The sequence below is a fragment of the Crotalus tigris genome, unplaced genomic scaffold (genome assembly GCF_016545835.1).
Source record: "Crotalus tigris isolate CLP2741 ecotype Arizona unplaced genomic scaffold, ASM1654583v1 scf7180000019553.37968852642:3898890, whole genome shotgun sequence".
NCBI lineage: Eukaryota > Metazoa > Chordata > Lepidosauria > Squamata > Viperidae > Crotalus > Crotalus tigris.
The window spans coordinates 591,387-610,432 of NW_024097591.1; the positions used below are offsets into that span (position 1 = coordinate 591,387).

The 19,046-nt window shown below is 49.5% G+C and overlaps 1 protein-coding gene across 1 annotated transcript; it reads left to right on the plus strand.

Moving 5' to 3' along the window:
• Positions 1–1,274: 1,274 nt before the first annotated feature.
• STIP1 (stress induced phosphoprotein 1) lies at positions 1,275–14,727 on the plus strand. The gene is made up of 14 exons (XM_039363445.1): positions 1,275–1,408; positions 4,831–5,040; positions 6,409–6,550; positions 6,795–6,936; positions 8,270–8,438; positions 9,077–9,203; positions 9,636–9,738; positions 10,179–10,299; positions 10,845–10,941; positions 11,468–11,592; positions 12,629–12,665; positions 12,891–12,994; positions 13,438–13,610; positions 14,234–14,727. The coding sequence occupies exons 1-14, from the start codon at positions 1,400–1,402 to the stop codon at positions 14,304–14,306; spliced, it is 1,632 nt and encodes a 543-aa protein (XP_039219379.1). The 5' UTR covers positions 1,275–1,399; the 3' UTR covers positions 14,307–14,727.
• Positions 14,728–19,046: the final 4,319 nt, after the last annotated feature.

The following is a 19,046-nucleotide window of genomic DNA, read 5'->3' on the forward strand; positions in this document are numbered from 1 at the left end:
CTTCCCTATTGGGCTGAGTTGACATTGGTTGGCGGCATAACCAGCGGCTAATTTTAGAAAAGACGTTTGACAGGAGCCGAGCTTCTAATTATAGCTGAAAAACGAATCTTGCTGCTTTCTTTCTATATGCAACGCTCAGAGCAGCATCGGCCTGGCCAATTCCGGCTTGAACACCACCACCACCACCCCAACCGCATAAATAAGCTGCAATACGGCAAATTGAAATAAGATTCAAAAGATATTAGGAAATAAAAAGTTAATTTAATTTAAATCTTTCAGCTCCCTGTTGTTTTTCCAGGCTTTCAAATGAACTGATGAGCATCTGATGAGCATCTGATGCGTGATCAGAATTAGGGCACTTGGCAACCAGCAGATATTCCATATGTCATGTTCCAGCACCCCGTGGACACGCGATTGCCATTTTTGACCTTCCCAGCTGGTTTCCAACAAGCAAAATCAATGGGGAAGCTGGATTTGCTTTATAACCATACAATTCCCTTAACAACTGCAGCGATTGGCTTAATAACTATGGCAAAAAGCGCCATAAAATCAAGCAAGACTCACTTATCAACTGCTTTGCTTAGTAACAGAAATTCTGTTCCTAATTGTGGTAGTAAACTGAGGATGACTTGTACTTCTATTTGAATTTATTTCCAAATAAATCTAGATCCAATTTTGAGGTATATGCAAGTTAGACTAAAAAATCTAAGCAGGGAAAATATTTTACAAAGGGGCGAGGAAAAATTAAAAACGGGGAGAGAAATATGTCACGACTACAGTGCAATCAATCAAAACTTCCCAAACTAGAGAACCAAAAAAAGAAAGAAACTTCCGGCTTTTCCAATGGAAGGGAAAAGCGGAAATGACGTCACCCCTGCAAGCCATTTAAAGCGGCTTTCCAGGGAGAAACCCGGAAAGCCAATGAGAATCATCGAAGGAAGGAGAGAGGGGGGGGGCAAAAAAAGACAAGCCGTCTAACTATTGGTCAATAGCTCTGATGCCGTTGGGATCGCGTCCCAATAGAAACCCAGCGCGGACTTTGGCAGAACCCCGCCCCCTTTTTTCTACAAGCCTGTCAAACGGCACGGACCAATGGGCCGAGGGAGCCTCGCGGCGGCAAACCAATCCGTAGGGACGGAGACAGGTAGGCGTGGGAAGGCGGGATCCAAGCCCGCCCTCTTTTTTTCCTCCCGCCAACGAGCCCTCCGGAAGGCGCGGAGGGGGCGGGCCGGCGCGCGCGGCGGGAGCCAATCGGAGCGCGGGGGCGGGAGCATTCTAGCAGGTTCCAGAAGGCGGGGTGGGAGAAGGGAAAGGCGGGCGCAGGAAGGAGACGGGGAGCCAGACGGGAAAAAGCCGAAGGAGAGGAAGGCGGAGGCGGAACCGAGATTTCCCCGGCGCCATGGAGAAGGTGGGCGAGAGGAGGAGGAGGGGGGGGTTAACGTGGAGGGCGGGGGGGGGAGGAAGAAAGAGTCCTGTATCTCCTGCAAAGGATTCTGGGAAAAGCACGTTTTTCTGCCCCCCCCCCACCAGGGAGAAATGGGCCTGCAGCTTCATGGGATTCTGGGAAGTCGGGATGGGAGGGGCTTGTTCTCCCCAGGATCCAAGGGGGTGCTCCATGGGTATGCAGAGCATCATGGGAAGGGGGAGGGAGGAGAGTCAAAGGCTGAGTGGGGGTGCAGCCTCGTGGGGAAGGGAGGGTGAGCTTCCAGTGCATCTTGGGAAAGAGGGGAGGGACCAACAGGCCCCCCCACGTGCTGTCCTTGGAACGGTTGGGTGCCCATCATCCCCAGCTGCGTGGCCTACCCACCTCCTTCAAGCCAATGGCCATGCCCATCATCCCCAGCCTGTGTGGCCCACCTGCTTCCTCCAAAATAACGGCCATACCCATCATCCCCAGCCTATGTGGCCTACCCACCTCCTTCAAGCCAATGGCCATGCCCATCATCCCCAGCCTGTGTGGCCCACCTGCTTCCTCCAAAATAATGGCCATACCCATCATTCCCAGCTCAGGTGGCTGCCCAGCTGTGCGGGCTAATGGATATTGAGAACCTGGGGCAAAACCATCATCACTTAATGCTGACAACAATCACGTTCAAGGCTTTATCTTGCCCACAATCTTGAACTGAGGCCCTGGGGGAGCCAACCTCAGCCCCCTGCTTTTGTAGACTGAGCTACAGCTTCCATCATCCCCAGCCGCAGTACACTCGGATTGAGGCGAGCCACAAGCCCAGGGGAGCCTGCTGGAGAAGCAGGCTGATAAGAGGCTTATGGGAAAGGGTGTCTTTACAGATGACTTGGGGCTTTGACCTATGGATGCTGTGGGTTCTGAATTAAGACAAATTGTGTCTGTGTGTATGTGTAGGTGGGGGGGAAATGATTCTGCCCAGGAAATGCTTATTGCACTGATGGCATGTCTGTCAGTGGACAAGATTTATAGGGAGCTGCTCCCTATTCTGGGATCTATCTTCCTTGCAAGCACTTCCACATTTTTCTAGGTGAGTGGGATGCTTTAGGGCAGGGCTCTTCCAACTTGGCCCTTTGATGACTTGCAGACTTCAACTCCCAGAATTCCTGAGCCAGGCACGCTGGGAGTTGAAGTCCACAAGTCATAAAAGGGCCCAGTTGGAAGAGCCCTGCTTTAGGGACCTTGATCCCATCCGAAGCAGTTTTCTGCCACCTGTCACCCTTCCCACGTTGGCCCGTGGTGGCTTTAGCAGGCTGTTGGAGCCTCACTGTTCTGATCTGCAAAGGCAGCTTGCACAATCCAGTGTCGTTTGGGCAGGACGGCTGCGTTGAATGCAAATGCTGCCTCACCAGCAAAGCACCGGAGGCTGCTCGAACTGAGCTTTAGCGCAACCTCTCGGCTCTTGGAAGCTGTTTACCCAAAAAGAGGGGCCAAGCCTAAGTTGCACGTTGTAGCATGTTCAGCATCCCGAATCCCGGATAAGGTGAGACGCAAAAGCCTGCATTACATGTGCAGCCTCTCACTTCTCCGGATTCTTTTGATAGGGCTGCTTCCAGAAGGTGCAGAGGCCTTTGCCTAAGTGCCCAGCTGACAGAGGCTGGGTTCGCACATCTGGCTAAATCGAGCTCAGCTTGGGTTTAACAGTGGCGTGTAAATGAGGGCTCTTCGGCACTCTCTGAGTTGGGTGGCTTTCTTGCAGACGTTTCGTGACCCAACTAGGTAACATCATCAGGGCTAGAAGGGAATAAGGTTTGCAGAGCGGAGGAGGACTGTGGGGGGTCCCTGGTGCTCTCTGAGCTGGGTAGTTTTCTTGCAGACCTTTCGTGACCCAACTAGGTAATATGATCAAGGCTAGCAGTGCTTGATCCCAGAACAACAGCGCAAGTAAAAAAACCTTTAAGCCTGGGGTCTTCCAACTTGGCCCTTTTAGGACTTGTGGACTTCAACTCCCAGAATTCCTCAGCCAGGCACTGATGATGTCACCTAGTTGGGCCATGAAACGTCTGCAAGGAAACAGCACCAGGGACCCCAAATTTCAGCCCTACAAATATCCCCCTTTAAATGCCATTAATAACACCACTGTCACTTCGGCATCCTGGTTTTTGACGTCATCTATTGCAGGGGTCCTCGACCTTGGCAAAGCTGGCTGAGGAATTCTGGGAGTTGAAGTCCACAAGTCTTAACATTGCCAAGGTTGAGGACCCCTGATCTATTGCACAAAACCAGTTGTGGTTTATTCGGTAAACTATTATTAAACTCTGGGCTCGGCACCTTGTGTGAACCGAGGTAATTGAAAATGGGACTCCTCCATTGAAAAAAAAAGGTGTTGGCTAAACAAGAACCTGGGACCTTCGGTGTGCAAAACTGTCATCTCCTTTTGGGGTCAAGCTTGCCCCCTCCCCAGTGACCTTTCGCCACTAATTAGAACTGTCCTGCCATCATCCTAATGGCATTATTGCCCGGGTGTGAAAATGAACAGCGGAAGCAGTTGGTCTTTTAAATAAAAGGTGCCAGAAACTGAACGAGCAGAAGGGGGAAAAAAAGGAAAAACAGAACAGACCTGCAAGGCAGTTGGGTGGGTGTGATTGTGTCAAGGGTTTTTTATACCATAGCAACCTGGCTGGGGTCCAACTACATCGCTGTGCCTTTGGGCTTTTATTTTTTTCCCTGCCTTGCTCCATCCCAAATGGGCCAGGGTGATGGGTATGTTTGAAAGCGTGTATTGTCCTGCCTTTCCTCCTTTTTTTTGATTAAAAAAAAAAACTCATTTTCCCACATAGCTCAAATGCAGCGGTAAACCCGAATTCTTGCAGAGAGAGAGAGCCTCCGTGACGTTTTGTCACTGCTCAAAAGGATGGTTATTCTTGGCCATCTGTAATTTCAGCTGCTGGTCCCTAGCTAAGCAGAGCCGTGACTCAGAGGAAGCCACCTCTAGCTTGCTGGTTCCTCTGGGGAGAACCTGGGATGTGGCAGGGACCTCGTCCTGTGATTTGCATCATGGCTTGTAGGCTGCAAACACACGTGAGCTGCAGATGCTGCAGTTTCGGCGTCCTTGAGCAGGTGGTGAGCGAAAGCTCATAGCTGGGTGCAGGTCGGCCCTTCCGTCTCCCTGGCTCTCTTCCTAGGCCAGGGGTAGGCAACCTTGGCTCTTTTAGGACTGGTGGACTTCAACTCCCAGAATTCCCCATGCTGAGGGGAAAGGGAGAGGTTTCCAAGCTGAGCCAGGCTGGCTCAGGTATTCTGGGAGTTGAAGTCCACCAGTCATAAAAGAGCCAAGATTGCCTACCCCTGGCCTATACATTCTTCGCCTTTGGAAGACGGGGCCCTTAACCAGGTTTAACGTTGCTCTGCTCTCCTCTCTCCAGGTGAATGAACTGAAGGAGAAAGGAAACAAGGCCCTCAGCTCTGGCAACACCGGCGAGGCCATCAAGCACTACTCGGAGGCCATCCGGTTGGACTCTTCCAACCACGTGCTGTACAGCAACCGCTCGGCTGCCTATGCCAAAAAGGGGGAGTACCACGAGGCCCTGGAAGACGCTTGCAAGACCATCGAGCTGAAGCCGGAATGGGGCAAGGTGAGAAGAGGGTTCCAAGTTGCTTTTGAAACCTCTCCGCTTTGCTGCTGAGGCCAAGGACGAGTCCTTGACTTACGACAGTTCTTTTAGTGACCGTTCAAAGTCACAACGGCACTGGGAAATGGGACCATTTTTCACCCTGGCGGCCGTTGCAGCCTCCCCATAAGTCATGTGATCGCAGTTTGGACCTTTGGGCCACTGACTCGTATTTATGACAGGCGCCAGGACTCGCGTGGTCCCCTTTTTGCGACTTCCTGACGCACAAAAACGATGGGGAAGCCAGGTTCACTTAACAACTCAGCGTGACTAGCTCAGGGGTAGGCAACCTTGGCTCTTTTATGACTCGTGGACTTCGACTCCCAGAATTCCTGAGCCAGCCATGCCCTTTTTTTTTCCCTCCTACCTCCTATAGCAGAAAGATTGCAGAGGAAGGGATTATAAGAGAGTAAGCACATCGATGGGTATACACATCCTGATGGCTCAGGAATTCTGAGATTGCCTACCTCTGACCTAGAAATTCCTCTGTGTCCATCAGTCCCAGTGATTGACAGCTCTTCCTGTCCACAAGTCCTTCTTAATGCCTCATCCATTGAAGTCTCATCTCATTTGGTTTAGGGCAGGGGTAGGCAACCGTGGCTCTTTTATGTCTGGTGGACTTCAACTCCCAGAATTCCTAAGCCAGCCACGCTGAGGGGAAAGGGAGAGGTTTACAAGCTGAGCCAGGCTGGCTCAGGAATTCTGGGAGTTGAAGTCCATGAGTCATAAAAGAGCCAAGGTTGCCTACCCCTGTCCTAAGTCATCCTGTTCTAAGCGGTGAGCCTCCTAGACCAGGGGTAGGCAACCTTGGCTCTTTTATGACTCGTGGACTTCAGCTCCTGGGATTCCTGAGCCAGCCATGCTGAGGGGAAAGGGAGAGGTTTCTAAGCTGAGCCAGGCTGGCTCAGGAATTCTGGGAGTTGAAGTCCACCAGTCATAAAAGAGCCAAGGTTGCCTACCCCTGAGCTAGCTTAACAATTGCAGTGATTGACAGGGAAGCTCTTCAAATTCACATTCACTTCACTGTCTCACTTAACGGCAGAAAGGTGCTCCCTTGCGGTCGTAAGTCGAGGGCTACCTGTACTTCCAGAGTTCCAGCTGCCCCCACCCCTGTTGGTCAGGTGACTCCACTTAGAGCAGTCCTACCTGCAGTGTTTTTTCCCTGAAAACCGGCATTTATTTCCGACGCTGGCCAAAACGCCCCAACGCTTAAAACAACGGCGGTGTTTGAATGACAGCTGTGGATTCGCTTAACGACCCCGAGGGGAGGGCTCTGGTTTCTCTGTGGAGGCGTCCCTGGCCTTCTCTGATCCGTCTTGTGCTCTTTTGCAGGGCTATTCTCGAAAAGCAGCCGCCTTGGAATTCCTGAACCGCTTTGAGGAAGCGAAGAAGACGTACGCGGAAGGGCTGAAACACGAGCCGGGCAATGCCCAGTTGAAGGAAGGCCTGCAAAACATGGAATCCAGGCTGGCAGGTGAGGGGAACTGGAGCTGGCTCTCTCCCCGACTTGGCTAGGCTTGGCCTCCCTTGCAGCAGTCGGGAAGAGAAACGGCCCGCCACTTTGGAAAGCAGCAGGGATTAGGGCCGTGCAAACGTTCCACGAGGCATTAGGGATCCAAAAACTGGGTGGGAGGGTCTCTGTAAAGCAGTGTTTCTCAACCTTGACCATTTTAAGGCATGTGGACTTCAACTCCTCCTCCTTCCGGAACCTCTTTCAGAGCGGAACCTCATGAACCCGTTCAACATGCCCAACCTCTACCAAAAGCTGGAGAGCGACCCTCGCACCAGAAACCTGCTCAGCGACCCAAGTTACAGAGAGCTGATTGAGCAACTCCGCAACAAACCGTCGGAGCTGGGAACGTGAGTGTCGCTGGGGTTTTGTGGGACCTGAATGGTCCAGCCAAAGTTGCACTTTCCTTGGTCGAAGCCAGAGTCCCCTAGCCCATCTGCTATTAGAATAGAATAGAAGCTGGAAGGGGCCTTGGAGGTAGCAGGAGAACCTACACCATCTCAGACAGGTGAATGTAGAATAGAATAGAATAGAATAGAATAGAATAGAATAGAATAGAATAGAATAGAATAGAATAGAATAGAATAGAATAGAATAGAATAGAACAGAGAATGGATGAAAATAGAATGGAATGGAATGGAATGGAATTAGAATAGAATAGAATAGAATAGAATAGAATAGAATAGAATAGAATAGAATAGAAGCTGGAAGGGATCTTGGAGGTCCTCTAGTCCAGCCCCCGCTCAAGCAGGAGAACCTACACCATCTCAGACAGTCTTTTCTTAAAAACCTCCAGTGATGAAGTGCCCACAATTTCTGGAGGCAAGAAGTTCCACTGGTGAATTGTCCTCACTGTCAGGAAGTTTCTCCTTAATTCTGGGTTGCTTCTCTCTTTGCTCAGTTTCCAACCATTGTTTATTGTCCTGCCCTCTGGTGCTTTGGTGAACAATGTGGCCCCCTCTTCTTTGTGGCAGCCCCTCAGAAAGTGGAACATTGCTTTCATGTCACCCCTATTTCTTCTTTTCTTTAGACTAGCCAAACCCAAGTCCCACAGCCTTCTTCGTATGTTTTAGTCTCCAGGCCTTGGATCATCTTAGTTGCTCTTTTTTAATTGCTCAGGATCTTCCTTTAAAACTTCTTCTAGCATTTGTCTAGAGTTCCATCAAGGAACTTCAGGGCATTAACAAAATAAAAGAGTTGGAAGGGACCTTGGAGGTCTTCTAGTCCAACCCCCTGCTCCAGCAGGAGACCCTATGCCATTCCAGACCGATGGCTGTCCAATCTCTTCTTAAAATCTTCCAGTAACGACTTCCGGAAGCAAGTTGTTCCACTGATTGATGGATCATTTAGTTTGAAGTATTTATTTAATACTGATTAATCAATTCTCATTCATTTTCATGCCATCGGGCAGCCATTTGGGCCGTGCATCCTGCAAAGGCTTTGCAGGAGAACTTTGCTTTGAGAACTACAGTTCTCTAATTCACGTGGTTGTAAAGGAGAGCCAAGGCAGCAAAATCAGAGGGCTCATCTAAATAAAAGCCCTTGGGGGAATCCAGGCAGGTTTTGCCTGCTCTTTAAACCGGGTTAAAACTTGGCTTGGTGCGCTGGGACAGCCTGCCCAGGACGTGTTCTGAAGTACTCAGGCTGGGCTTCTCCCCCGCTTGTCTCCCTGCCGTGTGACAGAAAACTGAAGGACCCCCGGGTGATGACAACCCTCGGGGTGCTGCTCGGGGTCGACTTAGCCAGCGCTGACGATGAAGATGAAGCCATGTCTCCCCCTCCTCCTCCACCCCCCAAGAAAGAGCCCAAGGCAGAACCCATGGAGGAAGACCTGCCGGAAAACAAAAAGCAGGTACTGGTCGCTGGCAGAGTTGGTATCCTGCAGAATGAATGAATGAATGAAACGAAACTAGAGATGGAAGATGGAATAAGGAAGGAAGAAAGGAAAAGGAGGAAGATGGAATAAGGAAGGGAAGGAGAAAGGGGAGGAAATGAAAGGGAAGAAGGAAGGGAAGAGAGGGAGGGAGGAAGAGGGAATCAGGAAGGAAGGATACCAAAAGGGAGAGAGGGAGGATGAAGGTAAGATATGAGAAGGAAGGGAGGAAGGAAGGAAGGAAGGATACCAAAAGGGAGAGAGGGAGGATGAAGGTAAGATATGGGAGGGAAGGAAGGAAGGAAGGAAGGAAGAAAGGATACCAAAAGGGAGAGAGGATGAAGGTAAGATGAGAAGGAAGGAAAGAAGGATACCAAAAGAGACGGAGGAAGGAAGAATACGAAAAGGAAGGGAGGGAGGAAAGATGAAGGAAGGGAGGATATGAAAAGGAAAGAAAGGAAGGGAGGTTTTCCAAGATCTCCATCCTGATTCTCAGATAGAGTGGGTGGCCAGCGGGGAAGGCTGAAACTCCTTACTAGGACCGACCATTTGTGTTGAATGTCCTGCCAAACGAGTCTGGAGTGTCCTTGATCAAGACGTAATCTGCTGATTTTCAGGCCCTGAAGGAGAAGGAATTGGGGAACGAGGCCTACAAAAAGAAAGACTTTGAAAGAGCCTTGGAACACTATAACAAGGCAAAAGATTTGGATCCAACCAACATGACTTACATTACTAACCAAGCAGGTGAGGTGGGCAGAACGGGGGGGGGGGGAGAGAAACTTGCAGGTTTAAAAGAGAGTAAACCCTCCTAGCACTGATGATGTTACCTGGTTGGGTCATGAGACGTCTGCAAGGAAACCAACAAGCTCAAAGAGCACCAAGGACCCCACTCTCCTCCTCCCCCTCCTCCTCCTCTCTGCAAAACCCACTCCCTTCTAGCACTGATGATGTTACCTGGTTGGGTCATGAGATGTCTGCAAGGAAACCACCAAGCTTAGAGAGCACCAAGGACCCCACTCTCCTCCTCCTCCTCCTCCAGCAGCTAGTGGAGAGAAGACAGGCATCGCTTACCCACATCGTTGGGTGGGGAAGGCATCTGTACTTCTCCCAGCTTCACACCTGCCTTTGAGTGTGTGTGTGTGATTTTTTTTTTCTTCATTCTCTCTCGGCTTTCAGCGGTGTACTTTGAGAAAGGCGATTACAGCAACTGCCGAGAACTGTGCAAAGCAGCCATCGAGGTGGGGCGTGAGAACCGGGAAGATTATCGACAGATTGCCAAGTAGGTGGCCAACATTCCTGGGGTGGTTTTCTCCTGGGGATCGGAGTTGGTTGGTTGGTTTTTTTTAAGCCGCCTCTCGAATTGATCCCGCTGTCCTTGAGGGCCGCCTTAAAAGGTTAACTTTTCAAACAGGCAAAGATCAGGGCAATATTTATTAAATCTCTTTTGGGAATTTTTCCCCCTCACCACCACCCCCACCCCGAAAAACAATGAACAAGGGCAGCAGGAGCTACAATAACGCCATATATTAATACATGGCTGCTTAATGTTAATAATACTATTAACCCATGGCAAGAACTGTGGCAGGGCAGGTCGTAAAACGGGGCAAGACTCACCTCAACCAATGCCTGGCTTAGCGACAAGATTGTCGGGCTGTCCGTTCCAGCTGGCTGGAGGATGATGATGATGACGGTTGTCATTGTGATTGTCTCGTGTCTTAGAGCTTACGCCCGAATTGGGAATTCCTACTTCAAGGAAGAAAAGTATAAGGAAGCCATCCAGTTCTACAACAAGTCTCTGGCTGAGCACCGGACTCCAGAGGTGCTGAAGAAGTGTCAGCAGGCGAGTGTCCATCTCTGAGAGTCGTCTGCAACTCTGCTGGTTTCTGACTCCTTTGACCCCTGTTCTTGACCCTCTCCAGCAGCCCCGCACCTCTATTTATTTATCATTGCCTTTATTATTTTTTTATAAACTCAAGGCAGCAGAGGTGCCTAATACTCCCTCTTCCTCCTCTTTTCCCCCACAGCCACAATAAGCCCGTGAAGTGGGTTGAGCTAAGAGAGAGGGAGTGGTACAAAATCAGCAGCTTTCATGCCTAAGGCGGGACTAGAACTCACTGTCTCCTGGTGATTGGCCCTAAGTCACCCAATCATCTTTCATGCCTCAGGCGGGACTAGAACTCCCTGTCTCCTGGTGATTGGCCCTAAGTCACCCAGCCATCTTTCATGGCTATGGTGGGACTAGAACTCACCGTCTCCTGGTGATAGACCCAAACTCACCCAGCTGGCTTCCATGCCTAAAGTGGGACTGGAACTCACCGCCCAGTTGCTCCTTCGTACCGGAGCTTGTTCCTGGATGAATAATATTTAAACTTCCTTTCTCCCCAGGCTGAGAAAATCTTAAAAGAGGAAGAAAGGGAGGCATACATCAACCCTGAGCTGGCTTTGGAAGAGAAGAACAAAGGCAACGAGTGTTTCCAGAAAGGTGATGGGGTTGTGTTTGGCTTTTGTTGTCCTTTGCGTGTTGCATCTCCCCGCTGGAAGAAAAGCGCTTCCGACACTGGCCCCATTAGGCCCGAGTTTCTCTTTTGAGCTGGGCGGACTTCAACTCCCAGAATTCCCCAGCCAGCCACGTTGGCTCAGGAATTCTGGGAGCTGAAGTCCACCCAGCTTAAAAGTGGCTGAGAAAAACACTGCATTAAGGCTCCAGGCTTTCTTAAAAATGCGGCGTCTGCAGATGGGGCGAAACTTGGCGAGATTTTACTTCCCTCCACGCTGTAGGAAGATGAAGTTCCCAACGGTGGAATTAGGGGATTAATTGCTGGAGAAACTACGCCCCGAATCCAGTGCATTTCTCCACCTTGGTCAACAACCTGCTTCCTTTAGGAAGCCTGCAAGTGCAGCCAGAAAGCCCCACTGTTATTACTTTGCCTGGCAGTCATTATTCAAAGGTATACTGCCTTGGAACCTGGAGGCTCTGTACACCCAATGATGGAGGATTTCTCCCGCAGGGGATTATCCACAAGCCATGAAGCACTACACCGAAGCGATCAAGCGTAACCCCAGCGATGCCAAACTGTACAGCAACAGGGCTGCCTGCTACACCAAGTTGCTGGAGTTCCAGCTAGCGCTCAAGGTGAGCATCTGCGCCCCAGCTTGTTGGGGGAGAGGCCCTCCTGACCTCTTTGTGTTTCTTTTATCATCCCTGCATGCGGAAAGCTAGCCTGTCAGGAAGACTCTGGAGACGTTAAGAAGACCTTTTTTTTTCTTTGCGAATTTGCATAGGAGGCTTTTCGCCCCGGCCATTTCTGAAGTCCACTTTACCAGGTCGTCTGCTGTCCAGTCCATTTCAGGCAGGCCTCGGCTTAACATTCGTTTAACAGTCGTTCAAAGTTAGGACAGCGCTGAAAAAAAGTGACTTATGACCATATTTTCACCCCTAACCACCTTTCCAGCATTGCCCACAGTCACGTGATCCAAATTTTCGGATGCTTGGCAACTGACTCGTATTTATGACGGTGGCAGCATCCCGGGGTCATCTTTTGGTGACCTCACAAGACAAGTCAAGGGGGAAATCGGATAACGCTTTAACTTTAAATCTTGAATTTAAAATCCCAGAAGTCTCCATGGGACGCCCACCTCTAATTCACCCCTTCCCACAATCCCGAAAGAGTCAAAATGGCTTCTCCTCAAGAGTTGGCCAGCGAGGTCAAATTGGGAAGATTAGTGAACGGGGTCAATGCTGCGAACATCGGACGTTTTTGCTTTGACAACAGTTGGAGATGCAACCCTTTCCTTCCTAGAGTTAGATGATGCTGGGAGGAGGAATGTGCATGAGAGTTTAGCTAGACCAGGGGTATGCAACCTGGGCCCTTTTAGGACTGGTGGACTTCAACTCCCAGAATTCCCGAGCCAGCCACGCTGAGGGGAAAGGGAGAGGCTTCCAAGCTGAGCCATGCTGGCTCAGGAATTCTGGGAGTGGAAGTCCATCAGTCCTAAAAGAGCCAAGGTTGCCTACCCCTGAGCTAGAGACAACAATACTGGACCTAGCGTGGGAACCAAGGTCATTGAAATAAGAGATGATAAGGATTGGCGGGCTGGGCAAGAGGGGAGGGGGGAAAGACACGTTTTGCTGAGAAAGTGATCCAAAAAATGCCTCCTTCGTTCCGTAGGACTGCGAGGAATGCATCCGTTTAGAACCCGCGTTCAGTAAGTCAAGGGATTTGAACCTGGGGGCTCCGGGGCTCGGGGGGGGGGGCTGGCAGACTGGCTGGCTGGGGAACTCTGGGAGTTCCTTCTTCAACCAGCCAAGGTTGAGAAGCATTAACTCAATGCCTAGGGCCCCCTTCTTCCTCTTGGACAGAGGGGAGAGCCAACCCGGGAGCAAACGCCGTCCCGCCTTCTGACACGGACGGCGTTTCTCTTTGCTTGCAGTCAAAGGCTACACACGCAAAGCGGCGGCTTTGGAAGCCATGAAGGACTACACCAAGGCCATGGATGTCTATCAGAAAGCCCTGGAGCTGGACGCGAATTGCAAGGTGAGGGCTTGGCCAGACACACCGCCGTGGCTGTTTTGAACCCTTGACAACCGATGCAGCCTCCCCGTTTGGTCATATGATCAAAACTCAACTGGCTCGTATTTATGACGGTTGCGGTATCCCCGGGGGCCACTTCATTCCCCTTTTGCAGCCAAATTCACTTAACGACCGCGTTGCTAACTGAAGAGCGATTCGCTTAACATCCGTAACAAGCCAGGTCGTAAAATAGGGCAAAATTCGCTTAACGAATGTCTCACTTAGCAGCAGAAAGGTTGGGCTCCGTTGTGCTTGTGAGGACTCGCAGCATGTGGCCCAGCAGACTCGAAGCTACGGGAAGAAACAATCATTAAAGGCCGTAATTAGGGGATGTTGCTTGCTCAAATGCGTCCTGCACAACGACGGTCCTCTAAACAGGTTTTTATCCTGGGTGTGCAATGCTACAGGAAGCCGCGGAAGGTTACCAGCGCTGCCTGATGTCCCAGTACAATCGCAACGACAACCCCGAGGATGTGAAGCGCCGGGCCATGGCCGATCCTGAGGTGCAGCAGATCATGAGCGACCCAGCCATGCGGCTGATCCTGGAGCAGATGCAGAAAGATCCACAGGCGCTAAGCGAGTGAGTGAGGACTGGGGAAAACCCGTTAAGACAGTGGTTCTCAACCTTTTTAATGCCGCGACCCCCAACCGATTGTAAGTCGAGGACTACTCAACCGGTCGTAAGTTGAGGACTACTCAACCGGTCGTAAGTTGAGGACTACTCAACCGGTCGTAAGTTGAGGACTACTCAACTGGTGCAGCACCGTTTGCAGAATGAGACGTTTGGCGGGCTCAGCAGGGCAGAGACAGGCTGGACAATTCCTATTGGCTTTGGAAAGCCAATAGAATTAGAGTCTATTCAAGAGAGTCTCTTCTATTGGCTTTCAAAAGCCAATAGAATAAAAGGGAGGAGCACAGCTAAGGAAAAGGGGGGAAAAAATGGCGGACTGCGTTGTTTGGCGACCCCCGTGAAATGGTCGTTCGACCCCAAATGGGGTCCCGACCCACAGATTGAGAACCACTGGTCTAGAGTCTCCTGCCGAGCTGGGGGTTGGGCTAGAAGTCCTCCCGAGGTCCCTTCTAATTCTGTTATTCTGTTACTAAGCTTTGGGGGGCCTTCCAGATTTGCTAAATGTAGCCAAAACACGGGGAAAAAAATCTCTTTACGGATTTTCCTGACCATTTTCTCTCTCCTTTCCGCAGACACTTGAAAAACCCCGTCATTGCTCAGAAGATCCAGAAGCTCATGGATGTTGGCTTGATCGCCATCCGGTGATGTTTCTGACCATCTTTCACACTTTCCCCCCCCCCCGGTTGAAAAAGGCAGCCTGATGAACTTCTCCACGAAAATCGGTCCAGCGGGGCCAATCTCCTCGCCAAAAGGCAGAGACTCACACATTTGAGACAAGGCGTCCGCCTCTCGCACACGCGCGTGCTCGTACCATCCATCCTATCCGGCACCGGAATATCGGCCTTGTCTGTTGTCCAGGCCCGTTGCTCTGTTTCAGTTACTCCGTGTTGTGAGCTGCCATATTCTTATTTTTTTGGTCTCCCTCTCTTCCCCCTTCCCTTGCAGTTTTTAATTCAGGCCATGGGAAGCCTCGTTACTCGTTTTTCCGGTTTTTCGTTCGGCTGTGAGGCTGCGGTTTACTTTGGTCTCCTGCACATCGAATAATAAAAAAAAAAAAGCAAAATTAGAGGCCTGATTCTCTGAAGGTTTTTTTTTTCATCAATTCGACAGACGAATAAAGGTCAGCCTGTTATAGATAGTCCTTGACTAACGAGGACCCAAAATTTCCGTTGCTAAGCGAAACAGTGAAGTGAGTTTGGCTTCACTTCATAGTGATTGTTCAGGGGATCACTGCAGTTGTTAACTTAGACCAGGGGTCTTCAAACTTGGCCCTTTTAGGACTTCAACTCCCAGGATTCTTGCAGACGTTTTGTGACCCAACTAGGTAATAGGATCAAGGCTATTGGTGTTTGATCCGAGAACAACAGCGCAAGCAAAAAGCCTTTAAGCCAGGGGTCTTCCAACTTGGCCCTTTTAGGGCTTGTGGACTTCAACTCCCAGAATTCCTCAGCCAGGCAATTCCTAAAAGGGCCAAGTTGGAAGACCCCTGAGTTAGACACACGGTTGTTAAACAAATCGGGCTGCCCCATTGACTTGGCCTGGCAGAAGGTCAGCAAAAATAGTTCACATGACCCCAGGGTAGTGCAGCCGTCGTAAATATGAGTCCGTTGCTAAGTGTCCCAATTTTTGATCACGAGACGAGGGACGCCGCAACAGACTTTAAGTGAAAAACGGTCATCAGTTACTTTTTTTAAAGTGCCGTTGTAACTCCAAACGGTTGCTAACCGAATGTGTGTAAGTCAAGAACCACCTCGAGAAAGGAAAAGTTTGGAGAATGGTCTAAAGGACCGAAATCTTGCTGAGATGGGGTGAAAAATCAACGCGTTCAGACATGGGGTGGCTATTCAGAACTGGGCATTCAAGAAACTTCAGAGAGGCCCAGTTTGTTTGCCCGTCTAATGTGCTGCATCAAAAGTTTGCATTCGGCAACGCGCCCTTTTTACAGGATTCCTTAATTCGTTGTTTTTTTTTTTAATTCTTCCCTCCCTCTCTTCTTTTTGCTCATCTGCTTTCAGCGAGAAACACTGCAATTGTTCTGAAGTATTTCTGTCCCGGAAGATTTTAATCATCTTCCGCTCCCCTAGGACTTTGTCAGAGGGTGATTAAAAAGAGCGGGGGCAGAGTTGTGCAATCTGGAAATGTTGCGTCAGCTTTCCAAATTGGTGCAATCTTGACACTCCGGGGGGAACGTCTCCCATTTCTGTGGAGTTGCAGCCAGTGCGGCTTCGGTGTGGCAAGACGTCACATTTTTTTATATTCCTCTAATGGCTACGTTGCTCACCCCTTTAATAGATTAATGGTTTGCTTTTCAGGCTGCTTAAATCGGACTTTCTGTGTCCCTGTTCATTTTTTTTCCTCCCTTTTTGTTCCTCTCCTGGAAAGCAGACGGAAATCTATAAATTTGGAGGTCCGTTTGGTTCTGACAATTGCTGATAACGTGCTGGTTCCGTTTGCGCCGACCCACTTTGGGTTGGAGATTGAAATACGGTCCTTAAGGCTTAACGTCCTTTCTGTCACTAAGTGAAACCTGTGAGCGAGCTTGGCTCTTTTTTACGACTTTCCTCGCCATGCCGTTGTTAAGGGAATCGCTCCAGCTGTTAGTCACAATTAAGGGAATCTGGCTTCCCCACTGAGTCAGCTTGTCAAAAGGCGAGACCACATGACCCCGGGAGTCTGCGACCGTCATAAAGAGGAGTCGGCTTTGCCAAGCGTCTGGATTTGGATCCCGCGAGCGTGGGGACGCTGTGCAATAGAAGTGTGAAAAACGGTTGTACGTCGCTTTGTTCGGTGCCCTTGTGACTTTAGAGGTCCCTGAATGAACGGTTGTAAGTTGAGGACTATCGAATTCCCTCCAGGGCTGAGTAGGAGGAACCGTTTCAGACGAAAGGATACCCGCGTACATTTCTGGAAAGGGGGAGGTACTAGAGGACGTAAGCAGAGATACTCGCAACTGGCCAACCTCAAGTTACTTCTCTGCCCTTCTACTGTTGCTGTCTTCAAGAAAGAATGACTGTTTTAATAGAAACGTATCAGTTAACTTTGCCACGGAAATTCTGATAAAGCTTATTGGGAACCAGGCAAGTCAAGATTGCCCCAATGAGTATACATTCCTTATATCTTTGTATTTTATTTATCTATATCCTGCATTTATTGTTTTTACAAGTAAGGTGGAGAACATATGCAACCCACCTTCCTCCTATTTTTCCCCACAGCAATCCTGTGAGGTGGGCAGGGCTGAAAAAGAGGAACTGGCCTAGCCAGCTATTATGCCTAAGGCGGGACTAGAACTCGCCCTGGCAATTGGCCCAAAGTCACCCAGTGGGCTTTCAGGCCTAAGGCAGGACTAGAACTCACCGTCTCCTGGCGATTAGTCCAAAGTCACCCAGCTGGTTTTCGTGCCTAAGGCGGGACTAGAACTCACTGTCTCCTGGTGATTGCCCCAAAGTCACCCAGACAGCTTTCATGGCTGAGGCAGAACTAGAACTCACCGTCTCCTGACTATTGGCCCAAAGTCACCCAGACAGCTTTCATGGCTGAGGCAGAACTAGAACTCACCCTCTCTTGGTGATTGGCCCAAAGTCACCCAGACAGCTTTCATGGCTGAGGCAGAACTAGAACTCACCGTCTCCTGGTGATTGGCCCAAAGTCACCCAGACAGCTTTCATGCCTAAGGTGGGACTAGAATTCACCTTCGCCCAATTTCTAACCTAGTGCCTTTTAACCACTAGACCAAACTAGCTCCTTTTGCCCTCAACGTTCCCCCTTCTTAAGAATTGGTGTTCCTTGCACCAGATGAGACCAAGCTAAGGGCGAGGTGTTTGTGACAGACACAACAGAATGGGGCAATCTTGACCCACAAAAGTTCACGCGCTCCGCATCTGCGCATGCTTCCCTCGGAAGCATTTACAGATCCTTTTTTTTTTTTTTCCTTTTTGGCACCCCTTCTGCATCCACCCCTTCTGTTCGGCTAGAGCCATCCCAGTTGCGACAGTGGGCGAAGACGAGGGCCGGGTCCACCCATCCTGTGACACGGCGAGCGAGTGAGCCAGCACACAGTAAGCGTGTGACCCTTTTCCTCCAAAAAAAAAAAAAGAGGAAACGGAGACGATCCCGCTTACTCAACATTATGAACCAGCAGCTCAGCGAAAAGGGGTTAAAAGTTTTTTCAACCGCGATTTGTACAAATGTGTGGAGCCCCGGTTGAAAAGGCCCGAAGAAACAGGCCGACATGAGAAGTCTGCTCAAACAGACTTAACCTCTTGACATGTTAGTTCAGTAGGGTGAACTAACAATGCCGGCTAAGTTAAAAAGAGATTTAAGTCAAAAGGCTACAAGAAGCAGGGATAGAGCTACAGGTTTCGGTTTAATGGAATGAAAAGGCTAGGACGCTAGAGACAGAGGTAAAATTGGGATTATTTTTTTTTTCCCCTAATCCAGCGTCTGGAGGAACAAACTCAGCTGATAAACAGGCAAATCTTTTTTGTCTTTGAAAAGAAGGAAGTTGAGCAGGGGAACAGCACCCATCCGAAGAACCGTGGTGCCAGTTTTTACTTGTAGCCCTTTCCCTTGAAACACAGAAGTAGGGACCAGGTGAAAACAGATTGCAAAATTTAATAATAATAATAATAATAACAATAACAACAATAGTGGACTGGACTCAAGCAGAACTAAAAGCAATGGATAGGCAGACCAGAAAAATAATGACAATGAATCACGCCCTTCATCCACGCAGTGACATTGATAGACTTTATCTACCAAGGCAAATAGGTGGGCGTGGAATGCTACAAGTACATCAGATGTTGAAGAAGAAAAAATGGCTTTGGAAGAATATCTGAAGAACAATGATGAAGATGCACTGAAATTAGTATATCAGGAAGGCTTAACTACTGGAGAGACCAAACTGGCCTACAAGAAAGACCAAATGAAGAACAGAATAGAGGCATGGGAAGACAAAGCACTACATGGCCAATACATTAAAAAATAGCTGGGAAAGCAGATAATTGGCAATGGCTAAGAGCAGGAAAATTGAAGAAAGAGACGAGGGACTAATTCTGGCTGCACAAGACCAAGCCTTAAGGACAAATGCATTCAAAATTGAGAAGACAGCAACAGACAGTAAGTGCCGCCTATGCAAAGAAGCTGAAGAAACAGTTTTGGTAAGCTGTTGCAAGAAGATTGCTGATTACAAGCAGCGGCATGACAAAGTAGCAACAATGGTGCATTGGAAGATCTGCAAAAAATATCATTTGCCTGTAAGCAAAAACTGGTGGGATCATAAAATAGAGAAAGTCATAGAAAATGATAAAATTAAACTGCTCTGGGACTTCAGAATTCAAACAGACAAGCACCTTAACACCCCAGACTTAACAATTGTCGATAAGAAAG